The 22,786-nt window shown below is 41.8% G+C and overlaps 1 protein-coding gene across 1 annotated transcript in view; it reads left to right on the top strand.

Moving 5' to 3' along the window:
* Positions 1 to 22,786, top strand: part of EVC2 (EvC ciliary complex subunit 2) — a 316,078-nt gene that overhangs the window by 59,337 nt on the left and 233,955 nt on the right. The window contains exons 5-6 of the mRNA XM_082263099.1: positions 12,303 to 12,498; positions 20,146 to 20,255. Of these exons, the coding sequence (XP_082119225.1) occupies positions 12,303 to 12,498; positions 20,146 to 20,255 (306 nt within the window). The remainder of the gene's footprint in view (positions 1 to 12,302; positions 12,499 to 20,145; positions 20,256 to 22,786) is intronic.

Below are 22,786 nucleotides of genomic sequence, written 5' to 3'. Positions count from 1 at the left end.
GTGTTAAATTTTATCCTTACACATAATATTTTCATTTTTAAATGTTCCCATTACCTCCAGGTGCAGGGAGTTATCATGAGAGCAAGGTGTGCTCCCTCTTATGCAAACCTGTACCTGGTGGGTGGGAGCGTGAACTATTTCAGATGACACAAATTAATTATCTCAACAATATACTATTATAGAATGCTATATAGAGAATGTTTTTATGGTATGGGCAGGATTGAAGGATGACTTGGTATGATTTTGGAAGACTTCAAACATTATACCTTTAATTTGAAATTCACATACGAATTTCATCAGGAGAGAATCACTTTCCTTGATGTGGAAATCTATGTCGGTGAAGGTGGTGTCCTCTGTTCAACTTTGTATAGGAAACCCTCAGCTGGTAACACTATACTGCACGCTGCAAGTTCACATCCCAAGCCTTTGATATGAAGTATACCATACAGTCAGTTCCTTTAGGATTAAATAGAACTGTACTTCAGATGATAATTTTCAGATTGAGGCCAAGGCACTACAACAGCGAAAAGGGATACAGCAAGGGGATATAGCCAAAAAGGTCTCAGAAAAGAGTATATTAGGGTCAAGTCCCAGGACAGGGCATCCCTACTATACAAACCTAAAAAGACCACACAAACTACATCTACCAGAATCATTACTCGCTACAGCAGGCAACATCATAAGATTAGGTCCATCTATGAGAAGGACTGGTATCTCTTAACTGCAGACCAAAAAATTCAAAAATATATTAAGCCATATCCAGAGATTACGTACACACGATCTAAGTCGCTTAGGGACAGTTTGGTCACAGGCCATTGATTCAACCAATAATCAATCCGATAGACCCGTTGTGGGTTCATTTCATGTGGGAGATGTAACTATTGCCCTTTTATTTTGAAGGGTATGGATATATCCCTTCCCAATGGCACTGTTTGGACACCTAAACACAGAACCACTTGTCAAACAGTAGGTGTAATATACCTCATGAAATGTAAATGCAAAGCCTATTACATTGAGAAGACTAAGCGCCAATTCTTCAAGAGAATAGGAGACCATGTCTCCTTGATCTTGAAGAGAAATATGGGGACCCCTATCAGTAGGCATGTGGGCTTGTACCCCAATTTTGATTTGAAGTCTATTGGCTTCTATGACGGGGGGGGGGGGGCCCTAATAAAATGCTTTTACAAATAGAAACAAGGTGGATATAATCCTTACAGGCTACTAGATTTCCAGAACTGAATGAAGGGATTAGCTTTAAACCCTTCTTCTAGGCCTTAGACACATGTGATGATACAGCTCTCATATCAACACAATGGGGTTCTTTGTAACATGGTAAACATATGTTTGAAAATACATTGTACTCATGCAGAGTTTAAAGCACAAATTTAATAAAGCCTTCCAAACAAACCTTATGAAGTCATTAAACATCTCAATCATAGAAGGTGTAAAGGGTCAGACCTTCCAAAGCAATATGGTTATAGGTAAAGCCTGTGGAGCTCTCATTCATCAAGTCACTAGGACTCAATTTGATGGCACTTAATAATAGGAACAAAGCCTGGTGGATTGTGTAAGCCTCTGGCTTCCTTTATGCCTTGGATATTTGTGTAGTTAGATTCACTGCAATCATTCCAGACTCTGCATTTTTCCATCATAGCGTCTTCCCACACCTGATATTATAATATGGGTAATATAAAATAAATACATAATCCAACACCGAGATTGGAACCCTTCATAATGACCACTACAGGGTCACAGATCTAGGTCTTGCCCTGAGATATGTATGGCATTAAGGTGGTTTAACTCTTCAGCATCTACCAAATAATGAAGTATCAGTTTTGAGTTGGCTTACCCTTTAGTCGGTTCACACTAGCGCGACTTGTCAGGCGACTTGTCAGCCTGACAAGTCGCGCTCCCTCGCGGTCCATTGACCGCTACAGGACCCGTTCTAACAGGAGCGACACAAGTCGCTCCGACTTAGAAAAAGGGTCCTGTACTAATTTGGGGCGACCTCGGAGCGACTTGCATAGACTTCCATTATGTGAAGTCCCTGCAAGTCGCTCCGAAGTCGTGGTGCATGGTAATGCACAAGTCGCCCCCGAAGTAGTAAGGAGTCGTGTCGCCTCAGTGTGAACCGGCTCTAAGTTGTGTTTTGAGTTAACAATAAATAGTTTACCATTGGGTGGAGTTTACTAATACGTTGAAATACTAATATATTATTAAATAAAATACACACATAATTGCTGATAATTACTTTTATCCCACAGATACTAATTCATACATGCAGTCCTGTTGTCAAAGCCCCTCCTCTACTTATTCATGTCCACCTTGGCATGTTAATGTTGTACGTTCCCAGTTGCTAGGTAGTACACGGCAGAGGTCAAGTGCAAAGTGTTTACTATTTATAACATGTGCTGGCCATAAATTATTCCTCATAATATAGATAGCTAAGGCTGATGTTAAATAGAAGCCTGTGGCACTGGACCCCTATTTCTCAAACTGTGTACAGATAATTCTATGAATATACAATGACTTGGATTGCAGAGACAACGCTAACCTCCAGCGCTTCTCACAGCCCATGAGAAACCGGATTTAATATAGCAAAGCTTTATCAAATCTGTTAAGCTGGGATTGTTTTCCCTAGATAGAATTTGTGAATTGCACAATAGAGATTTTAATTTGCAAGGAGAATTAGTTTGTTATGAGCATTATATATTTTAGAGAGGGTTTACATCTAAACTGTGCACTGTGGCTCAGCTATTCATAAGCTGTTTTCGGCCGCAGGGAATCTCTTGGACGCCACTAAAATTGATGGCAAGGTCTATACATAAATATGCGTGTAAAGCCATAAGTTTATTCATATTAATGTTTGTGTTAGAGGTTACGTGCAAATGTATGTAAGTATAGCAAAAACATTTACTAGCCCAACAGTTTTTTACATATTCTGGGTCTAGCATTGACTGTAGCTCATTCATAAGCAAGGGTAATATATATATATATATATATATATATATATATATATATAGTGTTTGTATGTATGTATATATGTCAGCATGTGTGTATATAATATACATTTACAATTGTCATTGTCTTACCTTCTTGCTGTTCTCCTTCGTTTGACATGTGCTGGCGGCCATCTTGGTTTCTGGGTTTCTTGTAGCCTCCTACTCTGCGGCTCCTCCTTCCCACTGGGAGGAGCTGGATGCCTAGCTCTTATATATAGGAGGTCTGTGGCTTCAGTTCCCTGCTTGGTCCTCCTGTGTAGGTTGGCATCCACTTATTAACCTACACAGGAGGACCAAGCAGGGAACTGAAGCCACAGACCTCCTATATATAAGAGCTAGGCATCCAGCTCCTCCCAGTGGGAAGGAGGAGCCGCAGAGTAGGAGGCTACAAGAAACCCAGAAACCAAGATGGCCGCCAGCACATGTCAAACGAAGGAGAACAGCAAGAAGGTAAGACCATGACAGCCCCTCCTCCGCGGAGTAAAGAACGGTTTCTGAGGGAAGCGTGCGTGGAAGGCACGGAGCAAGGCAGGAGCGTGGACATCTGCGGAGGGAACCCAGGAACGCTCTTCTGGACCATAACCACGCCAATGAACCAAAAACTGCACCCGACCGCGGACCAGGCGTGAGTCCAGGATATTGCTCACCTCATACTCCTCACGATTGCCCACTTGGACCGGACGAGGCCGAGGAACCGAGGAAGTGAAACGATTACACACCAGTGGCTTCAACAGGGAGACATGAAACACGTTGGAGAAACCTACACAGGAGGACCAAGCAGGGAACTGAAGCCACAGACCTCCTATATATAAGAGCTAGGCATCCAGCTCCTCCCAGTGGGAAGGAGGAGCCGCAGAGTAGGAGGCTACAAGAAACCCAGAAACCAAGATGGCCGCCAGCACATGTCAAACGAAGGAGAACAGCAAGAAGGTAAGACCATGACAACAATGCATTATTGTAACAACAAGAGCTATGGAGGACAGGAGAGGGTATGGAAATAACAAAGAGCTGTGGAGGACAGGAGAGGGTATTGAACCAACAATGAGTTGTGGAAAATAGGAGAGGCTATTGAAGCAACAATGAATTGTGGGAGACATCAGAGGGTATTGAACCAACAATGAACTATGGAGGACAGGAGAGGGTATAGAACCAACAATGAGCTGTGGAGGACAGAAGAGGGTATTGAACCAACAATGAACTATGGAGGACAGGAGAGGGTATTGAACCAACAATGAACTATGGAGGACAGGAGAGGGTATTGAACCAACAATGAACTATGGAGGACAGGAGGGGGTATTGAACCAACAATGAGCTGTGGAGGACAGGAGAGGGTATTGAACCAACAATGAGCTGTGGAGGACAGGAGAGGGTATTGAACCAACAATGAACTATGGAGGACAGGAGGGGGTATTGAACCAACAATGAGCTGTGGAGGACAGGAGCGGGTATTGAACCAACAATGAGCTCCAGTGGAGGACAGGAGAGGCTATTGAACCAACAATGAGCTGTGGAGGACAGGAGAGGGTATAGAACCAACAATGAGCTGTGGAGAACAGGAGAGGGTATAGAACCAACAATGAGCTGTGGAGGACAGGAGAGGGTATTGAACCAACAATGAGCTGTGGAGGACAGGAGAGGGTATTGAACCAACAATGAACTATGGAGGACAGGAGAGGGTATTGAACCAACAATGAGCTGTGGAGGACAGGAGATGGTATTGAACCAACAATGAACTATGCGGGACAGGAGAGGGTATTGAACCAACAATGAGCTGTGGAGGACAGGAGCGGGTATTGAACCAACCATGAGCTCCAGTGGAGGACAGGAGAGGGTATTGAACCAACAATGAGCTGTGGAGAACAGGAGAGGGTATAGAACCAACAATGAGCTGTGGAGAACAGGAGAGGGTATAGAACCAACAATGAGCTGTGGAGGACAGGAGAGGGTATTGAACCAACAATGAGCTGTGGAGGACAGGAGAGGGTATAGAACCAACAATGAGCTGTGGAGGACAGGAGAGGGTATTGAACCAACAATGAACTATGGAGGACAGGAGAGGGTATTGAACCAACAATGAGCTGTGGAGAACAGGAGAGGGTATTGAACCAACAATGAGCTGTGGAGGACAGGAGAGGGTATAGAACCAACAATGAGCTGTGGAGGACAGGAGAGGGTATTGAACCAACAATGAGCTGTGGAGGACAGGAGAGGGTATTGAACCAATAATGAGCTGTGGAGAACAGGAGAGGGTATTGAACCAACAATGAGCTGTGGAGGACAGGAGAGGGTATAGAACCAACATAGAGCTGTAGAGAACAGGAAAGGGTATAGAACCAAGAATGAGCTGTAGAGGACAGCAGAGGGTATGGAGACAACAAAGTACTGTGCAGGACAGGCAAGGGTATTGAACCAAGAATGAGTTGTGGAGGATAGGAGAGGATATTGAACCACCAATGAGCTGTGGAGGACAGGAGAGGGTATTGAACCAACAATGAGCTGTGGAGGACAGGAGAGGGTATTGAACCAACAGTGAGCTGTGGAGGACAGGAGAGGGTATTGAACCAACAATGAGCTGTGGAGGACAGGATTGCATATGGAAACGGCAAAGAGCTGTGGAAGACAGATGATGATATTGAACCAATAATGAATTGTGGTGGACAGAAAAAGGTATGGAACCAACAAAGGGCTGTGGAGGACGGGCAAGGGTATGGAAACGGCAAAGTGGTGTGCAGGATAGGAGACGGTATAGAACCAACCATGGAATAGAGGGGGATAGAAGGGGGTATGGAAGCAAAAATCATCAATGAGCTGTGAAGGATGAGTGAAGGTATGGAAACAACAATGGGGTTTGAAGGATGGGAGGGAATATAGACACACTATTTAGGTGCGGAGGATAGGAAAGGATATGGAACCAATAATAAGGTATTGTAGGACAGTAGAAAATATGGTAGAAAAAATAAGATGTGGAATTTTTGTTTGTATTGGCTGTGTTGTCAGCTAATAGAAAATATTACTCTTCACCAACTGGAAACGGAGAGGGTGGTGTCATTGCAGACTTTCCTACCTTTCAGCTGTACTCATTTGACTTCAGAAAGTAAAGTTAACTTTTCACAGCTGCTATCTAGGGATTTCTAGGGAACTGAGACATGTCACAGGGAGCAGGGAAGCGCTTTCAGCAGGCTCTATACACAGGTAGTAAGATAAAGTAGCATAGGTCACTTTAACTGCTGTCAAAGTTGAATAGTGGCTATCGCATCTCTGAATTATCCTAATCTGTCACACGCCTAGCTCCAAATTGCTTATCTATCATCAATGTATGTATATTCTGAAAGGTAGAAAGTGCCACAATGGATGATGTATTCATTAATAAATCCTTCATGTATTTTTGAAACAGAAGCAATGTAAGTACCTGAAATTGGCCTCCTATCAATCTCTTCAAGTCCCTGTATAGCAAAACTCTGAGCAAAGTGCCAATTGGGTATCTTGCACTGCAAGGAACATGCGGATAGAAGGATGGAACAGAGTGACTGAGAGATTAACTTTTTAGTGTGTTGCTTCTCCTTTCATTGGTAAAGTAAAAGAAGCATCACTAACACTACAGACCTTTATTCTTGATCTTTACGGATAGTCTACAGACGGGAATGGTGCCAGCTCATTGGAAAAAAGCCAACGAGTACCAATATTTAAAAAGGGGCCGAGATGTATCCCGGGGAACTATAGACCTTCCACTTTTTATCTTTTTACCTCCCCCACCATTTATCTATAGACCTGTCAGCCTAACATTTGTAGTCTGCAAGATTTTGGAGGGGATGTTACGGGACTATATACAAGACTTTAGTAATGAAAACGGTATTATCAGTAGTAATCAGCATGGATTCATGAAAAATCGTTCTTGCCAGACAAATCTATTAACCTTCTATGATGAAGTGAGCTGCCACCTAGATAAAGGTAAGCCTGTGGATGTGGTGTATCTGGACTTTGCAAAGGCCTTTGACACCGTTCCCTACAAACGCTTACTGTACAAACTAAGGAAGGTAGGTATGGACCATAGGGGAGTACCTGGATAGAGAACTGGCTCCAGGGGAGAGTCCAGAGGGAGGTGATAAATGGGGAGTACTCGGATTGGGCGGGTGTGGTAAGTGGGGTCCCCCAGGGTTCTGTCCTGGGACCAATCCTGTTTAATTTATTTATAAATTATCTAGAGGAGGGGATATCTAGCACAATCTCAGTATTTGCGGATGATAATAAACTAAGCATGCCAATATCTTCTATGCAGGATGTGGAAACCTTACAAGCAGACCTGAACAAAATAATGGGGTGGGCAACTACATGGCAGATGAGGTTTAATGTTGAAAAATGTAAAGTAATGCACTTGGACGTCAGAAACACGAACACAAGCTACTCACTAGGGGGGATTCTCTGGATGAATCCAAGATGGAAAAGGACCTGGGGGTCCTAGTGGACAAAAGGCTTGGCAGTGGCATGCAATGCCAAGCCGCTGCAAACAAAGCCAGTAGAATACTGGCATGTATAAAAAAGGGGATTCACTCCAGAAATAAAGAGATTATTCTCCCACTCTACAAGATTCTGGTCCGGCCACATCTGGAGTATTCCGTCCAGTTCTGGGCACCGGTCCTCAGGAAGGATGTTCTGGTACTGGAGAAAGCCAGAGAAGGGTAACAAAAATAATCAGGGGAATGGAGAACATCCGCTATGAGGAAAGACTACAAGCACTGAACTTATTCTCTCTGAGACGATTGAGGGGGATATGATATCAATGTACAAATACTGTACTGGCCACCCTAGCATAAGGAACAAGCTTTTCAGAGAAAGGGAATACAATAAAGCCCCGTACACACGTACCGATCGTCGGCCGAACGATCGGCCGTCTTTTGTCCAGGGCTGTCGGTGTCTGTTGAAAAGTGCAAAAGACTGCACAAGAATTTTGTCCGCCGACTACAGCCGACTGCAGAAGTGATGTCATGTAATGGTTAACTTTCCCTGTGTTTTTCCTTTTCTGAGCATGCCCAGTCTTGCAAATCTGCGGTCTGTCGGCCGAATTCTGTACTGACTGGCGAACAATCGGCCGCTCTGGTGTCGGCATACAAACATTTTAATGCTTACATGACAGATTCTTTTCGGCCGAATGTGCGCTGTCGGCTGTCGGAGGCATCATACTAACAAGCCTACAATCGGCAGATCGGTCGTCAGCCGAAGCTTTTCGGCCGACGATCGGTATGTGTGTACGGGGCTTTAGACACGTGGCCACTCACTAAAACTAGAGGAAAGGCAGTTTAACCTTAAAATACGTAGGGGGTTCTTTACTATCAGAGCAGTAAGGATGTGGAACCTTCTTCCACAAGCAGTGGTATCAGCAGGGAGCATCGATAGTTTCAAAAATCTATTAGATGGGCACCTTAAAGACCACAACACACAGGGGTATACAATGTACGGTTAACAGCAAACACATAGCACATCATAGGTTGAACTGGATGGACGGATGTCTTTTTTCAACCTCACTAACTATGTAATATGAAGAAACACACTAATGTGCAGTGAAAGGTGAAACACACTTTCTAGCGATAAGTAAAATTCAAACTGCAGCAAAGATTCAATCTCCTCTCCTGCCAGGCAGGGCTGTGCTGTGTGGCAGAAATGTAAATCTCAGGGCTGTATGAACAGAAATGCAAATTTGCTTAACAGCACTAATATATGTATTTTATCTATAAAATTAGCTGTTTGCCTCGATACATGTGTGTGTGTATATATATATATATATATATATATATATATTTATCTCTAGATAGAGTGACAGGTCCTCTTTAATGCATATTTTTGTGTTTTGGGCCTCTGCTTTCTGTTACCCTGACGTCTACACACCGTCTGTACAATTCAAAACTGATTACATGTCACTGTTAATTTGTCTTCTTTGCTTACTGCTGATGCATCTGAACACCTTTGATTAAGCCATCATCATGCAGGAGACCATTTGTATTCAGAGGTTATTTTTACACCTCCCATTAGCTGTTTGCGTTTCTGTTAAGAGATCTGCCATCAGATAAAATGTAGTGTTTTTGCATTCATCTCACAGCCGTGTTCCACACTTTGTGCCTCTCTTCAAAGGTGAAAATTGTCACACTTGCAGGTTGCAGCCACACATGTTAAAAGTCTGTGGTCTAATCAAAAAGCTTTGTTTGCTTTAAAATCCTAGAACAGATGCAGTTACTAAATATACCCGATTGCATCTTTTTCCAGCTTTCAGTATAGGGGTGGATTAGGTGATATACAATCTTGTACAGGACAACCTCAGTCGGTATGGCCTTTACTTACTAAGGCCCGGTTCAAGTTTGAGAGCACATGTCGCAAGACAAGTCACGCCCTCTTGCAATGGAACTGTTCTAATAGGCGCAACTTAAGAAAAAGGTTCTTGCAGTACTTTTGGTGCGACTCCGGCACGACTTGCATTGACTTCTGTTTAACCCCTTGCCAATCGCCTACCACATATCAAACTGCGGCAGATCGGCTCTACTGCACGAAATTACATTTCGTGCAATAGCCACTGGGGGGGGGGGGGGCACCTCCGGAGGCGTACTCCCACGCTGATTGGACACAGGGGATGCCAATCAGCGGGTCCGGCGGCCCGGATGTCTGCTAGCCACCCGTGATCATTCCCCAGAGAGGCAGAATGACGCTCTGCGTCATTTTTTCCCAGTCAGAGCAACCCACCCCCCATACTTAGCAAGCACCCCATAGGGACACATTTAACCCTTTGATCACCCCTGATGTTAACCCCATCACTGCCAGTATCATTAGTACAGGAACAGTGCATATTTTTAGCACTGATCACTGTATTAGTGTCACTGGTCCCCAAAAAAGTGTCGAAAGTGTCAGTTAGGTGTCTGATTTGTCTGCCACAATGTCGCAGTGCTGCTAATAATCACTGTTTGCCGCATTACTAGAAAAAAATAAATAAATATGCCATAAAAAATATCCTAAAGTTTGTAGACGCGATAACTTTTGCACAAACCAATCAATATACACTTATTGGGATTTTTTTTTTCCAAAAATATGTAGCAGAATACAAATTGGTCTAAATTGATGAAGAATTTAATTCTTTTAATTTTTTTTTTTTTTATTGAATGTGTTTTAGATTAAAAAATATTGTCTTTTTTCAAAATTGTCGCTCTTTTTTTGTTTATAGCGCAAAACATAAAAACCACAGAGGTGATCAAATGCCATCAAAAGAAAGCTCTTTTTGTAGGATAAAATGGACATCAATTTTATTTTGATACAGCTTCACATGACCGCGCAATTGTCAGTTAAATTAACGCAGTTCCGTATTGAAAAAAAATGGCCAGGTCATTAAGGGGGTAAAACCTGTCGGGGCTGAAGTGGTTAAAGAAAAACCTTTTTATTTTTTTAGTTTTGGGCAGAGTGTAGAGGGATTAGAACACCTGTCAGATTTTATTGCTGTCTGTGCCGCGTTAGGGAGATTCACCCTCTATATTTATCCTCTTTACCATTATCATTTGTGTGCCAGTTCACACTGATGCAAATTTGTTGTAAATTTGATGCGTTACAAAAAGCCTAGATTCGCATTTCATGCAAAAACACATTGTGTTCAATGACGATCGCTCATATCTGTGCGTTGCGATTGCTATGCAAATGCGACGTGGCAACAAAAAGGGTCCTGTGCAAGTTTACTGCTTTGCGGTGTGATTTTCCTCTCCATAGACATCAATGGAAACCGACATGAAATCGCATCTTGTGTTCAGATGTGTGCAAATACTGTGTAGATTTTTACATGTTTCACCCTTCGCAGAAATCACAGCTGTGTCCAATCCCATCTGAAAATGCATTAAATTTGCATTGCAATCGCAATGTGCAGTCTTTAGCACAATTATCAAAGCAAAATCGCACTGAACTCCAGCAAAAATCCACATGAGAATTGCACCCATTCGCATCACGTAAGTGTGAACCCAGACTGAAAGAAAAGGAAAATCCCAAAATGTTGGGTTGTCCCCAGTAAAGTAATAGAGGAGAAATGTTCTGATGGGGACACTAGTTCTGGTGACCTGGGGGTCCCCAATAGATTCCCTTAATTTTCAGGGATTTCCTCTCACTTCCTGTTTGGCTATGGGACAGGAAGTGAAGGGAAATCTCCCCAATGGGAAATAGGGAGAGAAAGGCAAAAAATAAACTGACATGGGTTATGACCCTCCCTTACTCTATTAAAAAAAAAATACATTTTTGCCTATAGTTCTACTTTAAGTTATAACATGGCTTGTGTAGTAATTGTTTATTTTATATTTTCTATACTATATTTTCTATATTTTCTATTTTTTATTTGCTATACCCTTAAGTATTTTTTTTAAATATTGATAAGCAGGAAATACCTATTCACGTGTTCAATGCATTAACATACATTGCTTAAGGCAGCCCATTCATTTTGAGTAGGATGAGAATGGCAAGTGGGCACAATTGAGTGCCCGCGACATGGCAGTGTGGTGGCCACTGTAAAATAAAATTTTTAAAATTATTTAAGAAAAATGAAAAAAAATTTGGGTTACTGTGTCTTTTAGCCTCCTTGCGCTTGTCACATGTTTTTTAGGTGGGAGACACACGTTTTTCATGCGTGAGGAGGGCTATATAAGGCGTCGCATGAGGGCTCCCGTCGCAGTTGACTTTGAACGGTTTGGCGAGCTCCCCTCCTCCCCCAACCTGTCGCAGCACCTATTATGTTATGTCACCCTTGAACAAAAGGGGGGACTTCTGATGAATTAATTTATTTGAGTTTATTCGCTCGAGTTCTATGACTGAGATATGTATATATTTGAATTTTAAGTTTTGAATATTTGTCTATTTATTAATTTCTAATAAGGATTTTACTTATGAATTATTTATATACCAATAAAGATGCCGCGGCCATTTTACTACAATTTCCTTGTGTAATTGTTTGTTTCTTGGTGGGTTGCTTTATTGGGTCAAGTGTGCAGCCTACATTCCCATGCACCTCCGGGGCAAAAAAAAAAGGCACCTGCAATTTGCAGTTCACCTGTAAGTTGTTAACACAGAGTATTCACAGCTGCTACCTAGGGATGGTTCGACAGCTGTGACATAAGAGAGGAAGCAACCACGAGCTTGCAACAGCCTCTATACACAGGTAGGCATAGATTGGATAGCGAAAAAGAATGACATGGATCAAAATAAACATTTGTTTTGATTTATTTTAACTCCTATTTCAATAATAACAAAGATTATAAATGAAACCGTTTCTCATTACATTTTTTTCCCCTCCAGATAAGTGACCAGGGAAACCAGAACACGGCTTCCATCACACTGCTCACAAACAACACTGGGGTGTCATCCTCCGCAATGAACCTGTCCAATCTCAGCCTTTCTGACAACATCACCGGCCTGCTCATCCAGGACCTCAACTATAACGGCAGCGGATCCTCTTCGGGAATGCAGATTTTCAGAAAAGAATCTCTTGGAGGTAAAGCGGTATACGTTTTTTGCAGAATGATCTTTAGAATTCTTGTCACACATCAGCGCAATGGCTGTGAATATGCTGTATGCCACCGCTGACACGAAGAGTAGGTAGAAGTCGTGCCCACAATAGAAGATTCATTTCCTACACGTCAAAACAGAAGCTTTCCATGAATTCTTGAATCTATATCGCTGATGTAAAAGAAGGCAGCAATTTATAGACTTTCCAACATGTATGTGGCATATGGGCATAATCACACTACTTTGTTCTCTGCATAATTATTTCAGTACTCGCCTAATGTGTGATTAAGACAGTCGTATATTGAATATTAGACGAGATATAACATTGTCTACCTACCATGTACATGGTACATGTCCTACCTACCATGGAGGAATTTGACATGGTTGTGCTGGATACATGTATTTTATGTAAAAAGATTTATATATATATATATATATATATATATATATATATATATATATACACAGTATCTCCCATAAGTGAGTACACCCCTCACATTTTTGTAGATATTTTATTATATCTTTTCATGTGACAACACTGAAGAAATTACATTTTGCTACAATGTAAAGTAGTGAGTGTACAGTTTGTATAACAGTGTAAATTTGCTGTCCCTTCAAAATAACTCAACACACAGCCAGCCATTAATGTCTAAACTGCTGGCAACAAAAGTGAGTACACCCCTAAGTTAAAATGTCCAAATTGGGCCCAAAGTGTCAATATTTTGTGTGGCCACCATTATTTTCCAGCACTGCCTTAACCTTCTTTGACATGGAGTTCACCAGAGCTTCACAGGTTACCACTGGAGACCTCTTCCACTCCTGTATGACAACATCACCGAGCTGGTGGATGGTAGAGACCTTGAGTCTCTCCACCTTCTGTTTGAGGATGCCACACAGATGCTCAAAAGAGTTTAGGTCTGGAGACATGCTTGGCCAGTCCATCACCTTTACCCTCAGCTTCTTTAGCAAGGCAGTGGTGGTCATGTAGGTGTGTTTGGGGTCGTTATCATGTTGGAATACTGCCCTGTGTCCAGTCTCCAAAGGGAGGGAATCATGCTCTGCTTCAGTATGTCACGGTACATGTTGGCATTCATAGTTCCCTCAATGAACTATAGTACCCCAATGCCAGCAGCACTCATGCAGCCCCAGACCATGACACTCCCACGACCATGCTTGACTGTAGGCAAGACACACTTGTCTTTGTACTTCTCACCTGGTTGCTGCCACACGCTTGACACCATCTGAACCAAATAAGTTTATGTTGGTCTCATCAGACCACAGGACATAATTCCAGTAATCCATGTCCTTAGTTTGCTTGTCTTCAGCAAACTGTTTGCAGGCTTTCTTGTGCATCATCTTTAGAAGAGGCTTCCTTCTGGGACGACAGCCATGCAGACCAATTTGATGCAATGTGCTGCGTATGGTCTGAGCACTGACAGGCTGACCCCCCCACCCCTTCGACCTCTGCAGCAATGCTGGCAGCACTCGTATGTCTATTTCTCAAAGACAACCCCTGGATATGATGCTGAGCACATGCATTCAACTTCTTTGGTTGACCATGGCGAGGCCTGTTCTGAGTGGAACCTGCCCTGTTAAACCGCTGTATGGTCTTGGCCACTGTGCTGCAGCTCAGTTTCAGGGTCTTGGCAATCTTCTTATAGCCTAGGCCATCTTAATGTAGCGCAACAATTATTTTTTTCAGATCCTCAGAGAGTTCTTTGCCATGAGGTGCCATGTTTAACTTCCAGTGACCAGTATGAGAGAGTGAGAGCGATAACACAAAATTTTCCACACCTGCTCCCCATTCACACCTGAGACCTTGTAACACTAAAAAGTCACATGACACCGGGGAGGGAAAATGGCTAATTGGGCCAAATTTGGACATTTTTCACTTAGGGGTGTACTCACTTTTGTTGCCAGTGGTTTAGATATTAATGGCTGTGTGTTGGGTTATTTTGAGGGGACAGCACATTTCTTCAGTGTTGTTACATGAAAAGGTCTAATAAAATATTTACAAAAATGTGAGGGGTGTACTCACTTTTGTCAGATACTGTGTGTGTATGTATGTATGTATGTATATGTATATATATATATATATATATATATATATATATATATATATATATATATATATATATATATATATATATATATATATATATATATATATACACACACAATATACATACACTGTATCTCAAGGCATTACCTAAATTACCCCCAGAACTCCCTCTCCCATTCTAGCACATATTCTTTCTCCTCCATCAAAACCAATTTTTTTTCTGGATAATGTATGAAATAACTCTTTATTGTTGCCCATGCCCTTGTTTGGGAGAGGTCTTCTTATTTACTGTCTTTGATGGGTATAAAGCAGAACAGGAGGTAAGGTAAAATCTCCCTACTACTTGTCTATTTGATGAGCGGCTGGTCAAGCAGGAAATAAGGGGCAATCACCCTAACAGACACAGCAAAAACACAAAGAAACATGTAGTGAGAGGAAGGCTCTGCTAGGACTTTAGTGCTGTCTTTGTCCCCCTGGAAAAGGCTGTAACCCTTACTGATGTTTTCCAAAACCAAGGTCTGTGTGAGGGCCGTGTTTTACCTGCACGGGTAGCACAGGTGCATCCGTATGCAGGCAGCCCCATTCACAAAGGTGTGCACACCAAAGCTCAAAAATAACGTGTGTATGTATGTATATGTATATATATATATGTATATATATATATATATATGTATATATATATACACACAGTGGGTACGGAAAGTATTCAGACCCCCTTAAATTTTTCACTCTTTGTTATATTGCAGCCATTTGCTAAAATCATTTAAGTTCATTCTTCTTCCTCATGAATGTACACATAGCACCCCATACTGACAGAAAAACACAGAATTGTTGACATTGTTGCAGATTTATTAAAAAAGAAAAACTGAAATATCACATGGTCCTAAGTATTCAGACCCTTTGCTCAGTATTTAGTAGAAGACCCCTTTTGATCTAATACAGCCAGGAGTCTTTTTGGGAAAGATGCAACAAGTCTTTCACACCTGGATTTGGGGATCCTCTGCCAGTTATCCTTGCAGATCCTCTCCAGTTCTGTCAGGTTGGATGGTAAACGTTGGTGGACAGCCATTTTTAGGTCTCTCCAGAGATGCTCAATTGGGTTTAAGTCAGGGCTCTGGCTGGGCCATTCAAGAACAGTCACGGAGTTGTTGTGAAGCCACTCCTTCGTTATTTTAGCTGTGTGCTTAGGGTCATTGTCTTGTTGGAAGGTAAACCTTCAGCCCAGTCTGAGGTCCAGAGCACTCTGGAGAAGGTTTTTGTCCAGGATATCCCTGTACTTGGCCGCATTCATCTTTCCCTCGATTGCAACCAGTCGTCCTGTCCATGCAGCTGAAAAACACCCCCACAGCATGATGCTGCCACCACCATGCTTCACTGTTGGGACTGTATTGGACAGGTGATGAGCAGTGCCTGGTTTTCTCCACACATACCGCTTAGAATTAAGGCCAAAAAGTTCTATTTTGGTCTCATCAGACCAGAGAATCTTATTTCTCACCATCTTGGAGTCCTTCGGGTGTTTTTTTAGCAAACTCCATGCGGGCTTTCATGTGTCTTACACTGAGGAGAGGCTTTCGTCGGGCCACTCTGCCATAAAGCTCCGACTGGTGGAGGGCTGCAGTGATGGTTGACTTTCTACAACTTTCTCCCATCTCCTGACTGCATCTCTGGAGCTCAGCCACAGTGATCTTTGGGTTCTTCTTTACCTCTCTCACCAAGGCTCTTCTCCCCCGACAGCTCAGTTTGGCCGGACGGCCAGCTCTAGGAAGGGTTCTGGTCGTCCCAAACGTCTTCCATTTGAGGATTATGGAGGCCACTGTGCTCTTAGGAACCTTAAGTGTAGCAGAAATCTTTTTGTAACCTTGGCCAGATCTGTGCCTTGCCACAATTCTGTCTCTGAGCTCTTCAGGCAGTTCCTTTGACCTCATGATTCTCATTTGCTCTGACATGCATTGTGATCTGGAAGGTCTTATATAGACAGGTGTGTGGCTTTCCTAATCAAGTCCAATCAGTATAATCAAACACAGCTGGACTCAAATGAAGGTGTAGAACCATCTCAAGGATGATCAGAAGAAATGGAAAGCACCTGAGTTAAATATATGAGTGTCACAGCAAAGGGTCTGAATACTTAGGACCATGTGATATTTCAGTTTTTCTTTTTTAATAAATCTGCAACAATGTCAACAATTCTGTGTTTTTCCGTCAATATGGGGAGCTGTGTGTACATTCATGAGGAAGAAGAATGAACTTAAATGATTTTAGCAAATGGCTGCAATATAACAAAGAGTGAAAAATTTAAGGGGGTCTGAATACTTTCCGTACCCACTGTATGTGTATATATATATATATATATATATATATATATATATCTATATATATATATATATATATATATATATATACCTACACATTATCTTCCTGCCTGCAGATTTAGAGTGAGAGAGAAGTTCTTTCACACTTCTCTTATAAGTTGAGCCACTCAGTGGAAAATCTTTCCCATCTCCCCACCGACACACAGCGATAATAATAATGCGAACAAGGTGATTAGGGTGTGCCCAGGCACACCCATCACACCCTGTGCCCATTCATGTCAATTGGGACACAGCAGCTGCTGCTCCCAATATGACATCTATGTGGGTGCGGGTGCATGCAGCTTTTGGTCTCTGAATGCAGAAAATGTGCATTTAGGGACCTGCACCCACACGGATGTCAAATTGGGACAGAAGCAGTGTCAGTGCAGCTGCTGCATCCCAATTGACATGAATAGGACTGCCTGCACGCCGATACACAGAAACCTGTGCAGGCAAAATATGGTCCTCAAATGGGTGTACGATTATGTATGCGTGTGTGAACGAGCCTTAATAGTTACAGTTAGCCTGGAACTTTTAATTGTTTATTTTATCTGTTTGGAGTTTAGATTTAAAGGGAGCCTGTCAGCACTTGCTTATGCTGAGCCTCGTATGTCAATGCTTTGAGTTGCTAGTGTTGATTTACTAAAGGCAACTAGGTTGTGCACTTTGCAATGCAGTTGCGTTCATTTACCCCAGAGATTAATAAATGTGGTGAAGCTTCATCACATTCACAAAGCTCTGGGGAAGATGAGCGCAACTGCACTTGTAAAATGCACAGCCTATTTGCTTTTAGTAAATCAACACCACTGACTTGGAAAAGGTATGTAAATATGGATTTCCCAGAGCTGGATATATATATTTTTCTGGGTCAGGAAGACAGAATGACGGACATTTATCAAGCAAATTAACAACACAATTAGATGCAAATCACGCTGCCTCTTGTTTTGCAATGTCTTTTTTTACCTTTCCTTTTATTGTTCTAAGAGTAAGATTTGCATATTGGTAGATACATTAAAAAGAAGTATAAATAATATTCAACAAAACTGGAAAATGCTTTATACCATTTTTTAATGAATGTATATTTTTCTATTTCCCAGTATTTTGTTATTAAAAATGTACATACAATAAACATCAAATTAATAGTGTGTTTTAGATGGAGTGCATGTATCTATAGGAGAAAGCAAAGTGTATTTGTGGTTGTACTCTTTAACCTCCGAGCCAATTTTCCAGGCAATAGATTTTCACAGATTGGTGGCAGGTTTATCAATGCAGATGAAACTAATTTGAATTCTAAACAGATGCAATAATAAGTAGTGGTCAGGGTCAGGTTTTATTTTGTCGCCATGCTATTTTAAAGCATTTGAGAGAGAAATGTATGGCATAGGGAAGATTTTTTAACCTCATTTGTGCAGACAAACGCACCATGGAGCCTTTGCAGCGCTTCCTTATTTGCTTTATTGTGTAGTGTTCGGCAGACTTGCCACCTGCTAATCGTTATTTGACAAGTAAACTATGCCAGAGGCGCGAAGCATCGCGATCTTGGCATGTAAAACCCCTTTCCGCTGCCTAGTGCAGCTTAAGGGGATAGGATGGTGGGTGGCAAAAACGTGGCTCCATTATGCATTTTTCCCACCCCCCCAACCACATATAGGCGCAGACTTTTACTATAAGGACACTTAGCTGTCCAGTGATCCGGCGATGTCCTCACTTGAACCGATTCTTCAATTGGCTTTGGGTGCAGGAGAAAGCAAAGAGTATTTGTTATTGTACTGTTCGACCTCTGAGCCAATTTTCTGGGCAGCCAACTGCAATAGATTTACACAGATCGGTGGCAGGTTTATCACTATAGATGAGGGTAATTTGAACTTCTAAACAGATGCACAATAAGTAGTGGTCAGGGTCAGGTTTTATTTGGTCGCCATGCTATTTTAGAGCATCTAAGAGAGGAATTTATGGCATAGGGAAGATTTAGACATGCATCTATATCTCCCTGAACCCTGATCCGTGTTCGGATTGCACTTCAGAGGCTACTGACCCCCTATTTTAACCTCATTTCTGCAGACAAACGCGCCTTGGGGCCTTTGCAGTGCTTCCTTATTTGCTTGATTGTGTAGCGTTCGGCAGGCTTACCACCTGCTAATTGTTATATGACGGGTAAACTATGCCAGATCGCATCGTGATCGTGGCATGTAAACACCCCCTTCTGCTGCCTACTGCAGCTTAAGGGGGGAAGGTTGGCGGGTGGCAAAAATGCGGCTCCATCACGCATTTTTCCCACCCCCCAACCACACATCTAAATGAAGCCTTAAAAAGGAGCTCCAGGCTCCCCCCAAAATAATTAAAATCTGGTAGCTACAAATACTATAGCTACTGACTTTTAATATAAGGACACTTAGCTGTCCTGGGATCCAGCTATGTCCTCACCCAAACCAATTCTCCAATCGGCTTCGGGTGCAGGCGCCGGCATATCAAGTAAGGGAAATGGGAAGTGAAGCCTTGTGGCTTTAGAGCCGGTCTCCTATTGCGCATGCACGAGCCACGCTGCACCATGTGAATGGTCCCGTAGTCTTCTGGGACCTGTGATGTGTCCCAGAAGACAGCAGAGGAAGGAGGGGAAGGCCAAACATCAGCGTCACGAACGAACGCCAAAACCAGGTACCCAGTCCCCCACAAAAAGTGCCAAATGTGGCAGTGGAGGGGTGCAAACAGGCAGAACTTCCCCTTTTGATTGGAGCTCCCCTCTAAGCTGCATCCTTGTAGTAAATATAGATGCACAATCTGTCTCACTGCTCTTGTTTAGCATTGTCTTGCTTTGTGACAAATTTGATAAATGCGCCTCAATATATTGAAGCCAGAGTCAAGAAACAGGAAAGTTTGCTTTAAAATGAAAAATGCATTTGATTATTATTATTATTATTAGGATTTATATACAGTTTGTGCAGCTCTTTACAACATAAAGGGGGGCAGTCCAGTTACAATACTATACAAGACAAGAGGTTTAGGAGGGCTCCCGCTTGTGTGTGAGCTTACACCCTAATTTTAATGAAAACACAATTCGTGAAGGCAAATTTGACACCAAACACGTGCTAGCAACTTTTTTCTGTTATTAATGTCTGTGAAGCATGAGGAAGAAGTGAGACTTTGAGATGTAGTTTAATTATTAGGTTCAGTTCTCCTCACATCCCTGGATGTCATCTAAGCAGTGTATTTCTTTCCCTTACAGCTGGAGATGCCTTCCTTATATCATACACAGCGTCGCTGAACACAACCAATGCCAAGAACGGACTGAAATATCTTCTACCGGCTGTGCTAACCTTTCAGAATTCTTCAGGGGTACAGTTTACTAAATACACATTTCCCTGAGGGCAGATCTACAAAATGAACCTTTGATACATCAGCTGCATCTCCTTTCCTTTCTTTTTTTTTTACACCTCTCTGTGTGCTTGTTTTCCAGCAGACCTTCATATAAAATAAACCTGTTTGACATTTGAGTGATCTATATCTAGGAACAAGAATAAAATGCAGACATGTAGAGGCACCTGAATGTATCCTATGGCTGCTTTCACACTGAGGAGGTTTTCAAGGGTTAAAAAAAAGCACCGGAAAAGTTAAAGAAAAATTCCTCCTGTTAAAATCAATGAATGCGTTCATGCTGGGGCATTGCGCTACTGTTGCGGTGAAAAAAATCCTGCTTGCAGCATTTTTGAAGCATGCAAAGCCACATTAAAAATGCACCTTCCCATTGAAAGCAATAGAAAACGCAGTTAAAACGCAGCAAAAAAAGTGCAGTTTTTGAGTCACATGTCCTTTAACCACTTGATCTCCAGAAGATTTACCTCCCTTCATGACCAGGTTATTTTTTGCGATACGGGACTGCGTTATTTTAACTGACGTGATCGTGCGATGCTGCACCTAAATAAAATAATAATAATAAATAAAATTTCTGTCCTTTTTTTCCTCCACAAATCTTCCCACAAAGCTTTTTTTTTTTTTTTCATTTAAAGATGTGCAACAGCAGATACAGTAAAAAGGTAACTTCTCACAATGTACAGTCAGTATTAACCACTTAAGGACCGGAAGGATTTGCCCCCTTCCTGACCAGGCCCTATTTTGCGATTCGGCACTGCATTACTTTAACGGACAATTGCGCGGTCATACGACGTTGTACCCAAACAAAATTTACGTTCTTTTTTTTTCTCACAAATAGAGCTTTCTTTTGGTGGTATTTGATTACCTGTGCGATTTTTATTTTTTGCGCTATAAACAAAAAATGAGCGACAATTCTGAAAAAAAAAAAAAAAAAAAATATATATATATATATATATATATATATATATATATATATATATATATATATATATATATATTTCACATTCTGCTTTGACATTCCCAAAAACTAAAATGTAAAAATCAAAATTTTTTAACATTTTAGGCCAATTTTTTTCCTGCTACATATTTTTGGTAAAAAAAAAATCGCAATAAGCGTATTTTGATTGGTTTGCGCAAAAGTTATCACGTCTACTAACTACGGTAAAGATTTATGTAATTTTTATTGTTTTTTTTTTTTTTTTACTAGCAATGGCGGCCATCTGCGATTTTTTTTTTTTTTTGCTGGACATTGCGGCGGACAAATGGGACCCCTAACTGACATTTTTGGGGGTACCAGTGACATTACTACAGTAATCAGTGCTAAAAATATGCACTGTTACGGTAATAATGCCATTGGCAGGGAAGGGTTTAACCCTGTGGGTGATCAAGGGGTTAAATGTGAGCCTAGGGGAGTGATTCTGTGGGGGGCGTGGCTTCTGAAATGACCATAGAGACATGTGATCCTATATAGCAGGATCACATGATCTCTATGATCATCCCAGGGAGAAGAACGGTCGACTGTGTTTACAACAGCTGACTGTCCTTCTCTCTCAGCGGGAAGCGATCGCGGGTGTCAGACGGCAAACGGAGCCGTCTGACACAGGCATCTGCTTCCCCGCTGACGAGCGGGGGCGGGAGCGCGCCGCCGCCGGCGCACGCTCGCCCCCTAGACTCCCGAGAGCGAGCGCCCTACATGTACGGCGATTCGCCCAGGAGCGGCTGCCTCCTGCAGTACATCTGCGGTGGGCGGTCGTAAAGTGGTTAAGCATTATAAGCACAACCAATACTCTAAGACACACTGCTGAGGATTGAGGTGTATTCAAGTATAAATAAGAAAGAAATAACAATTGTACAGAAATGCCATGAGCCTTGCAATCAGTCTGTGATAGAGGCAGTCTTGTTTGGGGGAAGAAATCCTCCAACTTCCTGAGAGATCTGGTAAGTCACAGAGGGATGTCTAAAATGAGGTATTCTACCAGGGTCTGTGCACACCACTTTTTATAAGTAGATACAAATAGAGCTTTCTTTTGGTGGTATTTAATCACCTCTGAGTTTTTTTTTAATTTTTTGCGCTACAAACAAAAAAAAAGTGACAATTTAAAAAAAAAAAAAAGAAACAATATTTTTTTACTTTCTGCTATAAAGCACATTCAATTAAAAATTGCAAAAAAATCAAATTTCTTCATAAATTTAGACCAATATGTATTCTCCTACATATTTTTGGTAAAACAAATCCCAATAAGTGTATACTGATTGGTTTGCACAAAAGTTTTAGCGTTTTATTTATTTATTTTTTACTAGTAATGGCAGCAAGCTGCGACTTATAGTGGGACTGCGAAATTGCGGCCAACATTCAGACACTAACTGAAACTTTTAAAACTTTTTAGGAACAAGTGTCACTAATAAAGTGATCAGTGCCAAAAAATATGCACTGTCACTGTACTAATGACACTGGCTGGGAAGAGGTTAACATCAGGGACAAACAATGGGTTAAC

This window comes from Pelophylax lessonae, assembly GCF_965119305.1.
Source record: "Pelophylax lessonae genome assembly, chromosome: 1".
Lineage (NCBI taxonomy): Eukaryota > Metazoa > Chordata > Amphibia > Anura > Ranidae > Pelophylax > Pelophylax lessonae.
The sequence above is the reverse complement of the archived record's forward strand: the minus strand, read 5'-3'. Positions and strand labels throughout refer to the sequence as shown.